The sequence below is a fragment of the Gobio gobio genome (genome assembly GCF_949357685.1).
Source record: "Gobio gobio genome assembly, chromosome: 12".
NCBI lineage: Eukaryota > Metazoa > Chordata > Actinopteri > Cypriniformes > Gobionidae > Gobio > Gobio gobio.
The window spans coordinates 29034539-29054200 of NC_137105.1; the positions used below are offsets into that span (position 1 = coordinate 29034539).

The 19662-nt window shown below is 39.6% G+C and overlaps 1 protein-coding gene across 1 annotated transcript; it reads left to right on the plus strand.

The window, feature by feature from the left end:
* Window positions 1-17320: 17320 nt before the first annotated feature.
* On the plus strand, window positions 17321-19351 carry LOC307134758 (zona pellucida sperm-binding protein 3-like; the record flags this gene model as incomplete). Its single annotated transcript, XM_079830755.1, has 6 exons — window positions 17321-17872; window positions 17955-18073; window positions 18151-18254; window positions 18792-18969; window positions 19043-19160; window positions 19232-19351. 6 exons carry the CDS (start codon window positions 17321-17323, stop codon window positions 19349-19351), a joined length of 1191 nt encoding a protein of 396 aa, XP_079686881.1.
* Window positions 19352-19662: the final 311 nt, after the last annotated feature.

A 19662-nucleotide genomic window follows, 5' to 3' on the forward strand; every position in this document is an offset into this window, starting at 1 on the left:
CCCTCGTTACTAATGGCTACGCTAAAAGCAGGGCGCCTATTTAAAGCAGATCAAGTTCGCTCTTACTACTAGCTGCTCGCTGCTTTGCAACCCGCCACCTCCCCACCTCCTCCTGTCGTGTATAACGTGGCATTTGTTTATGTCATCGTTGCTGCTCTGTTCATAGGGGGAATAGTTAAGCTCTCCCAGTCCTACACTGTGTGAGCGTTCCCTAATACTGCTGCTGTCCTATGACTCTCTGCTATTTCATGGTGCTCATGAAAGGTCAGAGGACTCCCTGAACAGAGCCATACCGCCAAAAACAAATTTAATTCAGAATTCATCAACTGATTGCAATTCAATAAAAATTTCTAAATCATTTGTATTGTCATGTGTGTTCTTGACTTAATGGACCTGACAGAACTAAAAATAATGCTATAATCAACACTTACTAACTCGTTCATCTCGTTGTAATGGTAGATTGCATGTGTTACAAAGTTGGTAGAATAATGCTGAAGACGGACTCGGCGTGACTGGGACTTGTGTTTATTCAGAACTCTCAGATACAAACACAATAAACTCGCACTGACAGACAGCGCTCTCACAACTCAGTAGTTACTATAAATAACTTTGTTAGCAATCGCTCCGTCTCCGTGATGTCCGGTTCGCGAACGAATCATTCTTTTGAATCGGTTCTTTTTAGTGAACCGAACCAGTTCACCAAATCGGAATGAATCGTTCTAAACGGTTCGCGTCTCGAGTCGGCGCTGATCCATAATTTACTAAAGTTACTAACTTTCTGACATGAGTGACAGCCCCTCCGACTAGAAATAAACTAATAACCTGAAGTATATTCTAGTAACTACAACAGTTCACTGAACTGAGACATGCTGAGAACTGATGTGAAGTGAACTCAGGTCCATCCGTCTCTCTGGCAGCAGCTCGTGCGTCGTAATCCTCGTTAAACCACGCCCCCTCCGCTCATTTCAAATGCAAAGATGTCAGCCAATCACAACATGGGCGTTTTTACTGAAGTCTCACAGCAGACACGCCTCTTGAAACAGGGCATTCAGCCACAGGGCAAACAGCAGTATAGAAAAAATGCCTTTTATTTCTAAATTATGACATTTTATGATGTAAAAATCATACTAACAATATAAGTACACCTCAGGAAACATTATAAAATAATAGAAAAATGCCATGCCATGGGACCTTTAACGTGGCTTAATGTACTAAGACAGTGTTATTAAGAGACCAACTCAGGAAACATAACAAAAATACTGTTCGATAGAACTGCTTGTGCTTGGTTTTGTTACCACAGTTATCTTCGTGCTACCTCAGCGATGAAGTTCCACATTTGCGGCTATCTTTTCTTCAACTCCTCATGATCCATCTCGACGACTGCATTGCAGGCAGATCGCCACAAATAAACTGATATGGATTTGAAATGATTTTATCAACTTGAAATACAGGCAAGGCATATTTTTGTATATGCATATTTTTAGGAACACATCTACAATATACATGCATATATTTTTATATATATAGGCCTATATTCGTTTGCACGTGACTTTTTAAAACCCGTGTTTAGAACCGTGTTTCTCCCTTGTCCGACCCGACCCGCACCCTTATCCGACACAGTAAGATGTTTTTCACCCGTTTCAGCAATATTCGCGAGTACCCGCACCTGTGCAGGACTCTGGCATCAAATATTCCACAAAAAGGAACACAACTGATCCAATCTTCTCAATCTTTATTATTAACAGTTCTTCAACATGAATGATTCTTCTGAACATTAACTGTTCCTCTGAATTTGAGCTTTCCTTCAGAACATAGGCTATAGAAATTAAATCATTATGTAATAATTAAATATTGAATGATTTTAATTTTATTTCAAATAATAGACTAATTCAAAGCATGGCCGTAACCAGAATAAAACAGAACAGTGAACAAAATTCTTGGTCTAATTCTTGTTGGGAAGTAATCTTTTTGGGACTATTTGCAAACAATATTTGCATTAAGTTGTGTCAAATATATTATTAGTCCCGAGATTCTTCGCAAGAGTGAATAAATACATATATTTCAGTCAGGACCACTTTGAGAATGAAATTTATTGACAATCTTTGATTTGGCGAAAGGCTTAGGCTCAAAGATGCTCGAGCTGCCATACTAGACAGCTTGAGATACATCCTTGAAACATAATCCCCAGCCTTCATAATAACCAAAAGTTTCTTAGCACGTATTTACAGAAAGAGATACAATGATAACAATAGAGTTCTACACAGAATCCAATACTCAATAATAAAGATACTAGGAGGTGAAGGGGTGGAGGTGGGTGTAAATGTCTGTGCGACAGACTGAGGAACATGAGTTTGAATGAGCTTAAATACTATAGTTGATTAGAGTAGGTGGAGCAACAAATCAGCTGAGCGTCAGCTGACATCATTTAGCGATCAGTGGTCTGCCTGAACTACGCTTGAATTCCATTCGATCACTCAAGCTCCATTTCAGTAAGGACCACTTTGAGAATGAAATTTATTGACAATCTTTGATTTGGCGAAAGGCTTAGGCTCAAAGATGCTCGAGCTGTCATACTAGACAGCTTGAGATACATCCTTGAAACATAATCCCCCAACACAATAATGTTGTTGAATTCTATACATCAGAACTAGGGTTGGGTACCGAAACCCGGTGCCAATATGGCACCGGTACCTTTATGACCGGTATGTACCAGACCGAATCAGAACGCAGATTTCGGTGCCTCATTTCGGTGCCACTTAAAATCAAACGTGCTTTCGCGCTTTGGCCGGCGCTGAGCCAGAGACGCTCAGCGCTCGTCACATATCACAACTATTCAGTGTTTTCATCCACATCATGTTTATTTTAGGTTTCAGACATTTAAATGCTCATAAGTACTAGCAAAAAATACACAATGATGTCTATGGAAGTGGCAAAAACAATCCTTTCAGACAGTTAAGATAACTTAGTGTTTTATTCACATCAGATACACATTATATAGTGACTATACAGTTTACTCTATTCTTCTCCCAGTTCAGCACGTCACTTACTTTCATTTATTTCGTGAGATGAAGATACATGTATGTGATGTAAATCCGACAGATCCGATTCTCTGAGGCGCAAACTAACGTGGCGCCGCCCATCGCGCAGTATAGATCAACTAACACACATTTACTCACACACATATTTGAAAATCAGAATATCAGATAGTTCATGACATAGTTAGAAAGTTTGTGAATATTTTGATTAAAAAAGAAAAAGCAAAATAAACCCGATACAGCTGAGCTGTCATACAGCGCTATTGTAGCAGCTGTGTGTCATGTGAGAAGCATGACGCGTCTCCATGGAAACAATAAGGTGATGCGCTCTAAAATATTTAGCCAGAGAATATGGTCATATTTCTGCAAAATAAAGCTAAAGCTTGAAGCTGGTTTGTAGCATACCAAGAATACAGACTACTGCTGTTATTACTGTATTTAGAGTTAAATTAGGCCTATTGTAGTTGGGTTAGGTGGCTTTAGTTTTACTGTGAATTTGTTATGTAAATTGTGTTTTGTATTTATTTATATTTACATATTTAAGTATACTTTAAACCTGTAATAAATTGTTCAATTTAAATAATAATAAAAAATCAATAAAAAGCCATTCTTTAATCTCATCCACCTCGTTTTGTGGCTCTTTTTTTAAAGTATCGGTTCAGGCACCGTTTAGGCACCGGTACCGTTTTAAAAGTATCGGTTTGGCACCGGTATCGGAAAAAACCCAAACGATACCCAACCCTAATCAGAACGTAACTACTAGAGACAGCGTGTCTAAGAGGAGCCTCAATATCAACCGGAGGTACAGTACCTCAAATAGGGTATGGAACGCGGTTCCTTGAGCTAAATTCGGAATCCGATCATGCGTGATCGGAGGAATATAAGCAAGACTACACTTGATACTTAGGATAACTCTGCATTTATTATCAAACCCCCAACAAACTAATTTTTATACATGATTATCATTACTGATCATAACAGTTTAGGTCTATAGATTGTAGTGACTCATGGATTTCTGTGCTTGCAAAATGTCGTTAGTTCCTGGGCGAATGTAGCACTGGAAAGCAGAGGATGTCCATCGTCCCATTCTTTGGAGCATAGGAGCAGGGATGGTAGAAGCAGCTGTTGTGGATGCTCCGATGCGAAATGAGTGCGCTGTGTAGAGGTTAGGGGCAAGATCACAATGTTGGCAAAGAAGACGTAAGTGATGTGTGAACCAGCATCTTGTCATGATGTTCTCATCCTCAGTGAAAAACAGAGGCTCGTTGGAATGTGCAAGAGCACGGAAGTTCAGATACCGGACCATGGAAGAGAGGGGACAAAATTCAGAATTAGTAAGAGAAATGGTTACATACACACCTTTCTTTTCTTTATCTGTTTTTGAGTGTTTAAGGTGAATTTCAAAATAGTTAGATTTAAGTGAGATATCTTCTAATGAGAGGTCTTGGGAAGGATTAAAATGTTTTGAACGTGCAGTAAATTCCCCACATCTCAGAAAACCATAAAAAGCCGAAAGAAATACCGCTTCTATGAGTGCATTAGTATATGGGCTAAAGAAACCTGTGCGCAGCTGAGAAACCATAAGATGGACTAGAGGAAGTGTGAAAGGTAAGCGTTTATCATTAATGGCTGGACTTTCCTTTTTAAGACCATTCAGGAGGAGGCTGATGGAGGGATCTTTAAGAAGGCTTTGAGTCTCGGGAACCAAACATCTTAGATGGAATTGAATTCCTGATAGTAATGCTTTAATGGGTGAAGGCTGCAATTTTTTAGACTCAAAACAATGGACGATGAAAGCACGTACAACAGGAATATTGACTGGAACAGTTGAAACTGCATGTGCAACACAGAATGAAGAATAGTAAGTCCAGGCAGAATCATACGTTTTTAATGTGGATTTTGCCAGTCCTAATCTCATGTACTGATTAGCTGATGATATCAGATGACCTAGGGAGTCATTTAGTCGAGAACTGTTAGACTGAAGGGAGGGCAGAGGAGGCTTGAAGGGGACGCATCTGGGCATAATCGTCTGAATTCCTGAAATTTGAATCGAGATAATGAGTCAGCAATTTTATTGTCCAAGCCTGGTATGTGCGCTGCTCGCAAGTGAAATTACCCAGTACACATGACCAGGTAAGACGTCTCATGAATTTATTAATGAAAGGAACAGAAGAGCGTCCTTTATTAATAATGTTAACGGTAGCATTATTATCACAGAACACTACAATTTGTTTTCTGCACCACTGTTCTCCCCAAATGATAGATGCAACTACAATAGGATATAGTTCTAATAAAGCTGTAGAATAGAGATAAGAAGGCAAACTTGTAATTTCGATAGGCCATGAATCAGCAAACCACTGGTTCTGAAATATACCTCTGAAACCTATGGAGGGGGCTGCATCAGTGAAAAAACGTAGGTCAGGGGACGTTTCATAATGATCATGGTAGAAAAATGACAAACCGTTCCAAGATTTGCAAAGTTTGGCCCAAAATGCCAAGTCTGACCTGCAGCCTTCGTCTAAATATACTGAATCATGAAGATTACTGACTGATTTTGAAATTTCTAGAAGTCTAGAAATGAAAGTACGACCCTGTGGAATAATCCTCATAGCGAAATTAAGGTGCCCTAATAAAGAGAGAAGTTCTCGTTTGGTTACTGAGGAAGCTAGCAGAAAAGCTTGTATAAATTCTCTGATACGATTTAATTTATCCAAAGGTAAAGAGGCTTGCATATTGGTAGAATCCAGTATGATACCTAAAAATTCTAATTTGCGCGCAGGACCTAAGATTTTCTCTTCCGACAGAGGAACGCCGAGTTTAGCAAATGTTTGTTTAAGTGCAAGAAAGGAGTGATTCGGTTGAGAATGTGGATAATCAATAACTAAGAAATCGTCCAGTAGGTGGAGCACAAACGGCAATTTACAATTGTTGGATAATATCCAGCACAAGGCTTCAGATAAAGTGTTAAAAATGTGCGGGCTACTTTTGCAACCAAAAGGAAGCCTAACTGCGAAATATGCCTTATTGCGCCACCTAACTCCGAAAAGGTGCCACTGGGACGGGTGAAGGGGCATAATTTTAAACGCATCGGTTATATCAGCTTTGCTTAACCAAGCACCTCTGCCGGCAGTTTTAATTAATTTAATGGCATGATCGATGGATGCATAATAAAGAGAAAAGGGTTCGGATGGAATCAAGCTATTGATACTTTTAACTCCATTATTAGAATGAGGAGAAGAAAGATCTATTATTAACCGCTTTTTTCGCGTTGCTATACCTATAGGGTTTATACGGAACACGTTAAAAGGAGGTTCAGAAAAGGGGCCGATCATGTAACCTTTAGCTACTTCCTTTTCTAATAAACGATCTACTATATTAGGCTCTTTGATAGCAGATTGAAGATTGCTACATGTATACGAGAAGGGAGGAAGAAACGCTAAACCGGCAAAAAAAAACCTTCAGCAAACCGATTAACAGTTAGCTCACAAAACAACGGTTAGGGTGATTTTTTAAAGCTTTCTTGAGTTCACTTGTGTTGATAGGAGTAGATGGAACAGCTTTTATTGTTTTTTGAAACGACTGTTTCTTCGAGGACAAACTGTCTTTGGGTGACTGTCGCCACAATAGCTGCAAACTTGAACAAATTTACAGTTAGATCGATTACAGACGTTTTCATTATAGCGAAAACAAAGGGGTGTAAAGACTGCCGGTTTCACCACCTGAGAACTTTCCCCGACATCCGGCCTGGAAATAGTGCCAGCCGAGATAGATACTTTGGGACACAAGGAAGACGTGTGAGAAATGAACCACATAGCGAACATGAGAGGGTACGGTGCCCAGTGAAGTGTCTGCTGATTAAAGTCAACAACTGACCAGTCCAGTCTCTGGTTGAAACGCTGGATATACATGGCTGCTTTGGCAGAGAAAGACTTGTGATATTCGTAAAACAGCGTACCGCCATAGGACATAGCTAGATCTGAAATGACTGCCAGGTAAGTGTCCAGTTCTTGCCTTCTTTCAGGTTGAATTTCGCAAATAACATCTCTAAACACTCCAAAAGCAATGTTAAATTCGGCCATTGTGAAGCTCTTAGAGAGTCTGGGGTCACTTTCTTTTAGTATCACAGATACGTCACCACAGTCAACGATTCGTTTATCGCTAGATTCAGAGCATAACAATATCTTTACTAAATTAATATCGTTACTTGCCAGAATTTGAGTCTTCAACTGAGGAGTGATTGCTGCGGCTGGTGGGAAGAATGGCACTCCAGGTGAAGCTGTTGGAACTGCGGAGCTGAGTGTTCTTCTTGGCAGGAAATCGAGACTTCCGCGAGACGTAACATTATCAGCGAGCGTCGCCTGAGGGTGAATTCCTGAAGCGTTCTGAATCGGAGAAAAGGTGGTGTGTGGCTGATTCTCAAGCGCTTGTAGCCTTACATCTATGTTAGATAAGACATTTTGAATTGAAGATAAAGCATTTAGGACTGCTTCGTTAGGCTGAGGCTCAGGACGACATGCGGAGGACTTCGTTTGTTTGGAGATATGCGCTGAAAGAGACTCGATTGACGAATGTTTCCTTTTTTGTGACGCTTTCCGTCCGGAAGGTCATGGAGTGGAGACTTCTGATGGTGGAATAGGCTCTTGATCCGGTGCAGTTTCTGAGAAGAGCTGGAATAGATCCTCATGACTGGCATTTGGCGGAATTTGAATATTCTGTTATATAGTGCAGGAAGAATTTTCTCAATAGGCCAATCCTCGATAGATGAAGTTTTTGCAGCAAATCTGGAGCTTCGTCTTGGAGGTGGTTGTGCTTCTATGGATATTTCATCAAGGTCTAAGAGGTTAGATTGAGTTTCCTCGGACAGGTCCACAGAGAAGATGGCATGTTCTTCCGTATTGTAAAAATCTTTAGTTAAACTTTGGCACTCATCTTCTGCGCATTTGATGTACAGGCTAAGTCACACTCAATGATGCAGGTCTGACTGAGAATTGTTTACTTAATTTATGGAAATGCCTGCATCCCAGATCTAAGTCTTTAGATATATTTGTATTGTCATTAGTCATATGTTGGAAACTAGGGGCCCTTCCAGTTTTCAACAATGCTAAGGACTGGACATATTAAACATTTTGTCCATCAGTTTACTGATCAATTAATTTTCCATCAATTACTGTGTGACAAAGCCATGCACATGTTTTATGCATCTTGCAGTGTTTACGTACAGGAAGTTGACATGGCTGTAAGCCGTAAAATTGTTCAAACCAAAATAAAAAGGTAATTATGAAAATATGAAGATTATGAAGATTAATAGTGTGTGATAAATTTGCATTATGTGAATAATTTTGGCCTGGATAGTCCCATGATCTATGCCAGGAAAAATATGTTGTGCGGAGATAGAATTAAGGATGTGTGTTGTGTTGTGTATGTATGTGTGTATGTGTATAGGAGATGGGTGGTGTCTGTCCTACCATAATCTGTGTTGTATAATTTTATTCCAGTTTTTATACTGGGAAGCCATGTAACTATGTGTGCTGTGAGGTGTGAATGGCTTCATGATACCTGTTCACTCCCATCTCCTAGATGTTAAGTTGTGTGTGTGTGTCCTGACCAGTGTTGCCACAGTTACTTTGAAAAAGTAACTTAGTTACTTTACAGATTACTTGATTTTAAAAGTAACTAAGTTACTTTACAGATTACTTGATTTTAAAAGTAACTAAGTTAGATTACAAGTTACTTTATTAGTTACATTCATCAGTTGCCGACAACACCTCTGCAGCCTCAACATAAAAATGACAACCGTTTTTGCCAACACTTTATTGGAAAGTGCATTTTTAACAGTAACGTCAACAATGTATCTCCTGAAATTGTATCTCCAAAAAAAATTTTTTGACTAATTTTATAAAATCAAAACATGTTACTGAAAAGGTACAAATTACTTTGTGTTCTTATTAAATACATTTATGAAAAACAATTTATATTTAATTTTTAATTTATATTTATATATGAATGTAAATAATTATATGGGCCTACACAAATAATATAAAATTACAAGATTTATATTTTAATGTAAACGTAATGTGCAGCTCTGTAAAGGGACAACAAATATATGATCGATACGTGAGAACAATATATTTTTTAATAATCTTTAAGTGCACAAAACTATGAAAATATATGAAACGCTTCAAAACAGAGCGGCAACAAAGCGCTTATGCGCATCCCGTGTGCAGAATGATGCGCTTAAAGCAACATGGAATCAGTGTGTGCAGTGCAGCGCGAGTGCACATTGAAAAGTTCACGGCATAAAGAGAAGATGAGCGTTGAGCCCACAAATCCTAGTCTACTATGTAGCCTATATCGGTCCAAACATTCACTGATTATTTGTTTCTTCACAGTTTTAAATTCCGGTTATTGTGCGTGTGACGCTAATTAATATCCTTGTTTTGTCACCTGGGTAGTGAGCACAACATCTTTCAGAAACCACTAGATAAACTCCAGGAAGATAAATTATTTTATCAACATATCAAGTATTATAACGGTAATATATCATATTGGAGTGAGCTTTACCGTGCTGCTGACTGGAACCGAACACGACGCAAAGTTTTGCTGAACGGAGAATGACAGCTACAGCGGAGGAAAGACATTCAGCTATGGAATGGCTTTAGATGACTTTGTAGGCTACTAGCAAATCATAATATACTAATAATGATTGCTGAAGGATAATGTGACAATATATATTTCTGATGATTATTTAATTACCACGACATAATCTGAGCAAGTGACTGCCTGTCTTGAGTTTTGTCGACAGACGGAGGCGACCGCCTCGTAATTCTCTATGCCGGAAAACCCCTGATGAGACTAAACAAGAAAGCAAAAATATATATTTTTACTAAGGAAAATGACAAAAAATAGTAACTCACAGTGACTTGGATAAGTTACTTTAATCTGATTACTGGTTTGGAAATAGTAACGCGTTAGATTACTCGTTACTGGAAAAAGTAGTCAAATTAGAGTAACGCGTTACTAAGTAACGCGTTACTGGCATCACTGGTCCTGACTTCAGACCCAGTGGAATCTGGATCTGAAGGGTGGCAGCCATTCTCCTAAAAGGAAAACAAGCACAGAGAGAAATACAGTTTAATATTGAACCTTTACACAAATTTAATTAAGATAGATGATGCTATCTTATTTTTTCTTTACTGGTCTTAGCCAGATAGTTGTTGTAGATGGCTTTAACCTGTTACGGTTTTATGCCATTATGAGAACATTTGTTGTAGTTTACAAAGACATGTATCATAATCATGATCATGTTTCTGTAAAGGAAAGGTCAGATAAACTGATTTATAATGGTCAGATCTGACTGTGTGTAAATTCAGTCAGATCAGTTGCACCTTAAGTTGCTGTTGCAGTTGTGTTTACACAATCTGCTGTATTGTGATCATTATCACACCCAGGTCCCCTGGGGCAATCTCTTTAAATGATGCTGTTTATACAAGTCAGATCTGTGTTTAGAGCATCAGGTCACCAGGTGTTTATGGTGTCATTTGAACTCTTGACCATTTGGATCTCTGTGTGACCCCTGTAGAGGGAATGCCTTAAGTTAACATAACACACCACTTTCATTACTTTCCCAGTAAAATGACTTCCCCAATCAGGTCCCCTGTAATCTGACGCACCCAGAGAGGAATTCGCTAACACTTGCGAGTTTCATTGCAATGGAAAACTTGTACCTCCCCTTTCTCATTGGGCTGCAGATCAATTAAATGTAAATTATTAGGCCTTGCCTGAATTCAGCCTATTCAAGTTACAACAATCAGGTTAATCATTTAACTGGGCATTGTAATTTTTCTCATTTAAATGTTTGCACAAATAGAAGGTACAGAAGTTCTTTCTCCTTAGGTTTTTTCTCTTTAGTTTCTTCCTTAACAATTCTTTCTTTAACCATTTATATTCTCCTTCCCATCATTTCAACACTAATAATGCTCTTGCTTCCCTACTTGCACATCCCATCTTTCTACATTCTAATCCTTTTCATACTCTCCCAACCTTCTTTCCTCTTCTAAATAATGCTGAATCCTTATGAGATTAAAACCATTTCTGGCCATTATAATATAATTTACATTATAATCATAATATAAATCATATTATATTAAAATAGTATGAATTAAATAATAATTTTATTTGCTGGTCTCAAGAGGATCTCTGCTGAGTCATTTGTCCAGAATAATCTGTTATCATCTCACTGATCTTTAGATTGGCCCTGCAGCTACTGCTGTGCTGGCCTGATCATTGTGTGCACCGCAACAAGACCAAACTGGAACCCAGTTATAAACTTAGTTGCTGTGAACGTTCAATAAACTGCAAACACTGAGAGCACAGATCAAATCATTGCTCAATTCAAAGATTTTTGTGACTACACAATATAGAATTGGGCACAATTTTCTTGTTTTAGGCTGAGAAGTTATCAATTGCATTCTTTGGAGAATCTATTTGCATATGAAAAGGAAGGTTTGACAAACACAGGTCTGATGGAGAAAGACAAAGATTCTCTTTGGTCTGTTAATTTTCTCAGTCTCTACTGAGACATTAATAAACACACAAAAGTGCAGTGATTGCAAAGTCTGAAGTAAGACCATAGTAAACGCTATATTTTATAAGACATTTGTAATTGTGACATCAGACCTGAACCAGTTTTGTCCACCTTCACATTTTACACACAAAGGATTCCAGTGAGATTGTTTCAATGTTATTTTAGCTCATCTACTCACAAGATTTCAGTCACAAGTTAACGTGACCATTTGTTCTTTTTCTTTGTCGCGTTGTTGCAGCAAAGCAAATAAACAAATGTAACTGGACATTTTTCCTCAGAATTCAAGGTTTTAATTTACAGAGCTCTCTTGAGTACAGAAATAAAATTTCCTCTCTTGCTGCGTATGCAAACAAGGAGAATTTTAAAGCAAGGGATATCATTTCTACTCTACGCTGTTGCTTTCATGTCTCTGATAAGCAATATGGTTGTCAAATTTTCACGCCCCATCAGATTTATACAGTATTCAGTACTATACACTCCCAACATTTCTAAAAGGCAAATAAGAATGGACTTACCATAACAGCTGAAGAAATAGAAGATCAAACATCTCGCTTGTGACAATCCCAATATTTAGCTGAAAAGACACTCGCCACAGGGAGATCACGTCGAGGTCACCACTGTAAATTTCCATCCATTAGCCCAAAAACCGGATACTAATGACTTGGTCAAAGCCTTTTCAGCCTTTCGGTGAAGTTCTCTTAATTTATTGATATCTCATTTTAAATCTGACTCCATTAATAATTTTATCTGACTCCAATTCTAAGTGACTCCATAAAGTGTGCTACATTTAGAGTTTATCAGCTGATTTTACGATTAGTTGCGATTTAATTTAGATCGTTGATTTTCTTTGTATCTTCCTAGTTTTCATATTCGTTCATCGAGAGACCCAATATCGCAGAGAGACAGACGCTTCCGGACGCGCGCTCACGGGCACAAAATGGTTACTTCTGTAATTAGTCAGAGGATGCAGAGTGAATATTTTATCTTTAAGTGGTTGCACATGCTCACTCAACAAAAAGTGTAATTTTAGTAATATTCACGGACTACAACTTGCCAATCCAGCGATAGTCAGGAATCGGAATATTGCGCACGGTGCGCCCCATGCTTCAGTCGTGGCGTCATCAGTGTGATCTATCATAACCCTAGATTTTGCGGTAATAAAGGAGTATACATCGATCCATACTAGAATAATGATTTCAGAATCATACAAGATAAATCAAGATTAACATTTATTTTGGCCAGACAGGAACAGTAAATAAGTAAACAAGAATCCATGGTACACAACTGATCAGCGGAAAAACATAAAACACAATTGCAAAGCAATATGAAAATAATTTAAAAGAGTCATCATGTCTGGCACACTACATGCAGTTTGCACCACACGGGGGGTTCTGACTACAGAATATTCCCCCTGAGAGTTAGATTATCCAGCCTTAAATACAACTAGAACTTCAACTAGAAAAACTTCAACTAGAAAAAAAGGGTTGTAAATATTTGCAACACCCCCACCTGGTTTTGGGGGAGTGGATCAGATATCTTTGAAGAAATTCCTCAAAAGGAGGACTGAATTCTCATTAGTTTTCCAATCTTTCTAATACTACCAGTGACTGCAGTGAAACTGAGACCATTTTACCATTCACACTGAGACCTTTAAAAAGACATGAAACATCAAACATGAAAGGGATAAAACAATAGATTTACAAGATACATCATCACTGGTATATCTGCATTTGGTGACTTGAAACCATGGCAAGGAGAGGGCAAAATGGGGAGGGGGGAGGAATGTTTGTCAGGGTGTTGTCACACAGTTTCTGTGAGATCTTTCTCTCAAGATTAGTGACTTTTATTGTTCAATTGCTGAGGTGTGTATCTCAGCTTTTGTCTTAGCACCAAAACCGATCCTGACAGTATCGGAGCAGGCCATGGTCACGCAAAGCAAGGTGAGGAATAAGACTTTAAGTAGTCGCATGTAGGCTGTGTGGCTGACTATTATCTCCAGGGTGTAAATGTCTGTGCGACAGACTGAGGAACATGAGTTTGAATGAGCTTAAATACTATAGTTGATTAGAGTAGGTGGAGTAACAAATCAGCTGAGCGTCAGCTGACATCATTTAGCGATCAGTGGTCTGCCTGAACTACGCTTGAATTCCATTCGATCACTCAAGCTCCATTTACTGTCAACGTTTGAGTTGTCTAGTTGTAGAATTTGTGTTGTCTAGTTGTCTAGTGGTAGAATTTTTGTAAACCGTGTCAAAGGTTCAGAGTTCTAATCTGTTCTCATATAGTTTTTTTTCTTCTTCATTAAAATCAAAGATGTTCATCAATGATTGTATATTAAGAGCAGGGACACGTTTGTGTGCATTTTGGTTAGTGATTTCACCAGAAAGAATAGAGTCTCTCTCCGCAACCGCATTAAGCGATAGATTGACGCGCTCGTCTGTTTGAAGACTGCACGAGCCAAAAGAGAGCGTTAACCCCGCCTACTATGATTTGATTGGACATCACAATAACCCTCATATTCTGTTCCTGTAAATCATGCAGTGTCAACCAATTATACTGCATGAGGAAGGGGCGAGCCAACCCTGAGGAGGGAACGGAGACGTAACGTCCCTCTGCCACTTCCGCTGTACCACTGGAATGGCCGGGAGTTGAGTCTCAGCTCCTCAGCAGGTAACATAATTCACATTGCCACATACTTCCTCATATACCCACGAGGTGGGCCATTGGGCGTTTGTGGGCCATTGGGCGTTTTCTAAGATCTCGAAGATGATAGGCTTCTAAGCGAAACCCCCATCCGTCAGTCACTGACGTTGCGTCTCCGTTCCCTCCTCAGGGAACGAGGGTTACATACGTAACCAAAACGTTACACTTCTGGTGCCACCAGACTCTGATCTGCCAGTGAGTACTCTTTATTAAAATCATAGACTTGACATGTCCTGTCAAAACTATCAATACAAGTTTTATTGAATATGGCAGAGGGAAGGCACATCTGCAGCAGTGGAGTGCACTTCTGCTGATGATGAAACCGTGGCGCTGGACTCCAGAAGGCTTGAGGTATCATGCCAATTTTGTGGATATAGCCAAATTTGTAGTCCATAATGGATAAGCAGTCAGCGATGTGGTGCTAATAGAACATATATTTGTAACAGGATCCAGACACAGTGCTGCCTGGTAACAGTGAGTATTGCCTAAAGTAAATCTACATTATGCACAAATCCAGCTGTGCTAATTTACAGGTGTTTTACAGAATTCACAAACTGACAGATGTCTCTACACAACGCATCTTAAGAGACAGATGGAGCTGGCAGAAGTCAAGATTGAAGTCAACAAGAGAAAGCTGCAAGACATGGACCTTGAGATGGAAATTAAAATTAAGACATTGAGGAAACTGGACATGGAAATCCAGAAGCTAGAAGTAAGTGACTTCAGTTCACACTGTAACCATGATTGTAACACAATGTATTAATCATCATTTTTTTCTCTCCCCAAAGCTCCAAGCTGACAAGTGATGACAGCAAAATAAAAAAAATTAAATCCAAAACCATTGTGGTATCCTACCTTTTCCATGAATCGCCAGTACACTACATAGTTATGGATCCAGTGAAGTGGAACTAGAATTTGAGAAGATAACCATACAGTGTGTGCTACCAATACCAAATAAAATGCATGTACACATGAAAGAGTAACAAACATTATCCTTTATTGAGGGATAGACTAAATCAAAATGAAATTAACTGTTATAATGTGCTATGTATTGTTCTCTGACCAGTCTACCATTTATGTTATCTGGGAAAATGGCATCATTGTCAGAGTCAATATCCAAAGCAACTCTGGGAGCACTTTCTTTTCTTAGGCTGGCAATATTATGCAACACTGTGCAGGCAACAGTCACGTCACAGGCCCTGTCTGGGGAGACGCTCAGGTGGTGCAGGCACTGAAATCGTGATTTCAGGAGGCCGAAGGTCATTTAGATTCGAGCCCTCGTTCTGGCATGGACATGGCTGTAAGCCTGCTGTGCTGGGGTTTGGGGTCTGCAAGGGGAGTCAACAGGAACCTCTCACAGGCATAGCCTTTGTCTCATAGCAGTACACCAGAGAACTCACCTGAGAATACAGAATTTAATTCTTAGAACTAGCAGAGTAAATCTTCTGACACACTCATGATGTCCAAGGTGCTGAAAAAAAATTGTGGTGGCTTACCTAGTGAGAGTCTCTGATAAATTCTACTGGCCCGAAACACTCTGGAGTCATGGACACAGCCAGGCCACTTTGCCTCTAAATTTCTGATAAGGCAGTCAGCATCACGGATCATCAGTAAAAATAACATGTAGCCTATTAAGGTAATTTAATGCACAGAATTAATTTATGTAGCTGACAGTAACCATAAATCATTCTTACCTGAACATTGATACTGTGGAAGGATTTCCTGTTAACAAAATCTCCCTCATGTGCCCCTGAAGGGTGTTTGATACGGATATGGGTGCAATCCACTGCACCGATGACATTAGGGAAAGCTGTAACACAAAATAATCAGTTTCCTACTGTGACTGACTAATGTAACACTTATTTTGTTTGTAATGTGTAATTTGTGTTACCTGCAATCTTGTAGAACTCCTCCTTGATCTGACCTGATGTGGCCAGGGAAGGAGATGAATATGTGCGCAAGTGATTTCAGTGCTAGACTAACATTTCTTATTGTGCGGCAAATAGTGCCTTTATTGAGGTTTTCAGCATCTCCAACAGAATAAAGGAACATGCCACTCACTAAGAATCGCAGCGCTACACAGACCATCTGTGGGACAGTGAGAGTGTGGCTCTGCTCTGTCCTGTGTTGTATCTTTGGACCCAGCAGCCTACACAAATATCGGATACCGTCACCTGAGAATCTGTACCTCTCAGTCAGATATTCGTCTGTACATGCCAACGGGTCTGACCTGTCCCGGAAGACTCTTTCATGCCTGAAAGCTTGTCTGAGTATTAACACTTCCTTGTCTAGTACATCATCCAACAAAGGGCACGTCATCGTGAAGAGGAAACACCTGAATCTGACTTTAGCCTATATATACTACATATTGACCTCGTAAGAGACTTAAATGAAACCACCTTTGCAACTTCATCAACCATTTTTTACAATCTCAACAACTGCAATAATATATGTATTCATCAAACCTCTGACTGCAATATGAACAGCAGTCTTCATAATAACACTAAAATAACAGAAGGAATACTTAGATGAATGACAGTATATCTATTTTAATGCAGGATAATTAAAATGATGCAACAAATTTACAGAAGACCATGGAGTGACTGTAAAACACATTGATGTCTAGTAGGTTTGACAGCGGAAGTAACAGATACATTTCTAGGAATAATCTTAGCCTGGTTGTTAGCCTGCTCTGGAGCAGGCTAGCTGCAAAGAATAAATATCCATAGTAACTTAATTTATCTTAATTTAGCTTGCTTTCATGCAACTGAGTCAGGGCAAAATTGGAAAATCCCAGGTTAATCCCTTATCTTGCTTTTGTGCAATACTCCTCTGGATCTAGGTTGTACTCTTTTGGTGTATACAATGCTTTAATGAAACAAGTCTGGAAAATCCTTAACCTTGTCAAAATGGGTGGAGTCTCGTTAATTTCCTGCTCTAGAAAAAGGCACAGCAAGAAGACCAACAGGTATTCTGGAGGTTTCAGAGTTTTTCAATAATGGGTCTGTTGGGTTTCAGTTGTGTTGGATTGTTGCTGCTTACAGCAATTAACTTGTGCTTGGCACAGTGGTCAGGATTTCAACAAGGCCAGGATCTAGTAAGATTCCAGCAGCAACAGCCACCCGTTTTAGTTTCTCAGCAAGCTGTCCAAGACCCACATGCATCAGCATCTTTTAGGCCTCCAGTGCCTGCAATTAACTTTGAGACTGATCCATGGAAACTTCTTCAAGAGCCTGGAAATACTCAGTCCAAACAACTAATGGAGGGTCCAGTTGTGCCTTTGACGTGGCATTTTCCAGTAATGCCAGAAGAACCCCAACAACCAGATGTGCCTTTTGAGCTGCGTGTTCCTATAGCTACTGAGAGCGTTGCAGCACAATGTGGGGAGAACTTTGTGCATGTGGAGGTTAAGAAGGATTTATTTGGTACAGGTCAGCTGGTGAATCCTTCATTCCTCACTTTAGGAGGTTGTGCAGCTGTAGGGGAGGATCCAGAAGCTCAAGTCCTTATCTTTGAGTATGAGCTCCAGACATGTGGCAGCTCTCTTATGGTAAGTGGCTGCTAATTGGTCAACTGTAGAAACTGTAAAAGCCAGGTCTGTCCAGTAACATTCTACTTTGTCTGCTATTCAGATGACTAATGATGAGCTTGTGTACACCTTCACCCTCATCTACACTCCTGAAGCTTTAATAGGAACTCCCATTGTAAGGTCTGATGCAGCCACTGTTGGAATTGAGTGTCATTATTCAAGGTATATTAAGATTGTAACTTGTCAAAGGAATTTTGCCAAATTATATGTTCTTAATCTTGTTTTACTACTTCCACTAGGTTGCAAAATGTAAGCAGCAATGTGCTTATGCCCAGTTGGGTTCCTTTTGCTGCTACAAAAGTTGGAGAGGAAGTTCTTGTGTTTTCTTTGAAGCTCATGACTGGTAATATTCAATTTAAAATCTTTATTGTTAATCCCCACAAGGGTAGAAATAACTCTCTAGACCAGGGGTTTCCAACTCAGTCCTGGAGGTCCACTGTCCTGCAGAATTTAGCTCCAACCCCAAATAAACACGTCTGAACTGGCTAATCAGTGTCTTACAAGGCCCTAGTTAGACACTGATTAGCTGATTCAGGTGTTTGATTGGGGTTGGAGTTAAACTCTGCAGGACCGCTACTCTGCAGGACAGCTGCCCTCCAGGACTGAGTTTGGAGACCCCTGCTCTAGACAAAGGCTCAACAAACCAATACAAGAGTACCACACAACAATTCAAGATAAAAATTACCCCCCAAAAAGTTAATCTTAAGATCCTATTTAAAATATCAATGGCAGTTGGAATACTGGTATTATACTTTGCCTTTTCACCAAAGGTACTTTTATACTGTCTACCAGATGGAAATGCCTGAATTGAACTAAACAGATGTAATGTTAGAACTTCAAAAGTGGCTAGGGATTGTCACCAACATGAGTTTCATTTCAGATGACTGGATGTTTGAGCGGCCATCCAATCAGTACTTCCTAGGGCAGTTCCTGAACCTTGAAGCTTCTGTAAAGCAGTTCAACCATGTCCCTCTGCGTATCTTTGTAGGAGACTGTGTGGCTACTGCAGTCCCTGATATGAACTCCTCTCCAAGATATTCCTTTATTGAAAACTCTGGGTTAGTATGGAATCTCTCCTTAAACACCCATTTGCAAACAGTGCCTAAAGTGTTAATGGTGCCCTCTCTTCAGGTGCCTGGTTGATGCAAAGCTTACAGGCTCCACTTCCAGTTTCATGCGCAGGGTTCAGAATGACAAGCTGAAGTTTCAGTTGGAGGCTTTCAGGTTCCAGCAAGCTGATAGTGGCTTGGTATGTATTTTGGGTTGTAGGTCTGTGGGTAACCTCTCTTACTGGTCATGTTTGACTGTCCTCTTCTGTAGGTGTACATCACCTGTGCTCTAAAGGCTGTCATGGCCTCAACCCCCACAAGTCCAGAGAACAAGGCTTGCTCTTTCAATAATGGGTATATTACCGACCATTTGAGACCTTTATTGATTTGAGGTGTTAAATGGGGTAACCGGTTTTCTTTCCTGTCTATAGATGGACTTCTGTAGATGACAATGATCAGGTATGCATGTGCTGTGACTCCACATGTGGGTTCAGTAGAAAAGGACGGGCACTACCCGATTCAGGTAATGTATAAAGTCTTGGTATTGCTCTTGTGAAAGGACTTTCAATTTCATATATATATATATATATTTTATATTATTTTCAGGCCTGGTATCAGAAGGGAAGGCAACCATCGGCCCCATTGTGATTGCAAGCTGATATATTGTGACTGGCAAGAAGGGCCAATAAAAGTCTTTTATAC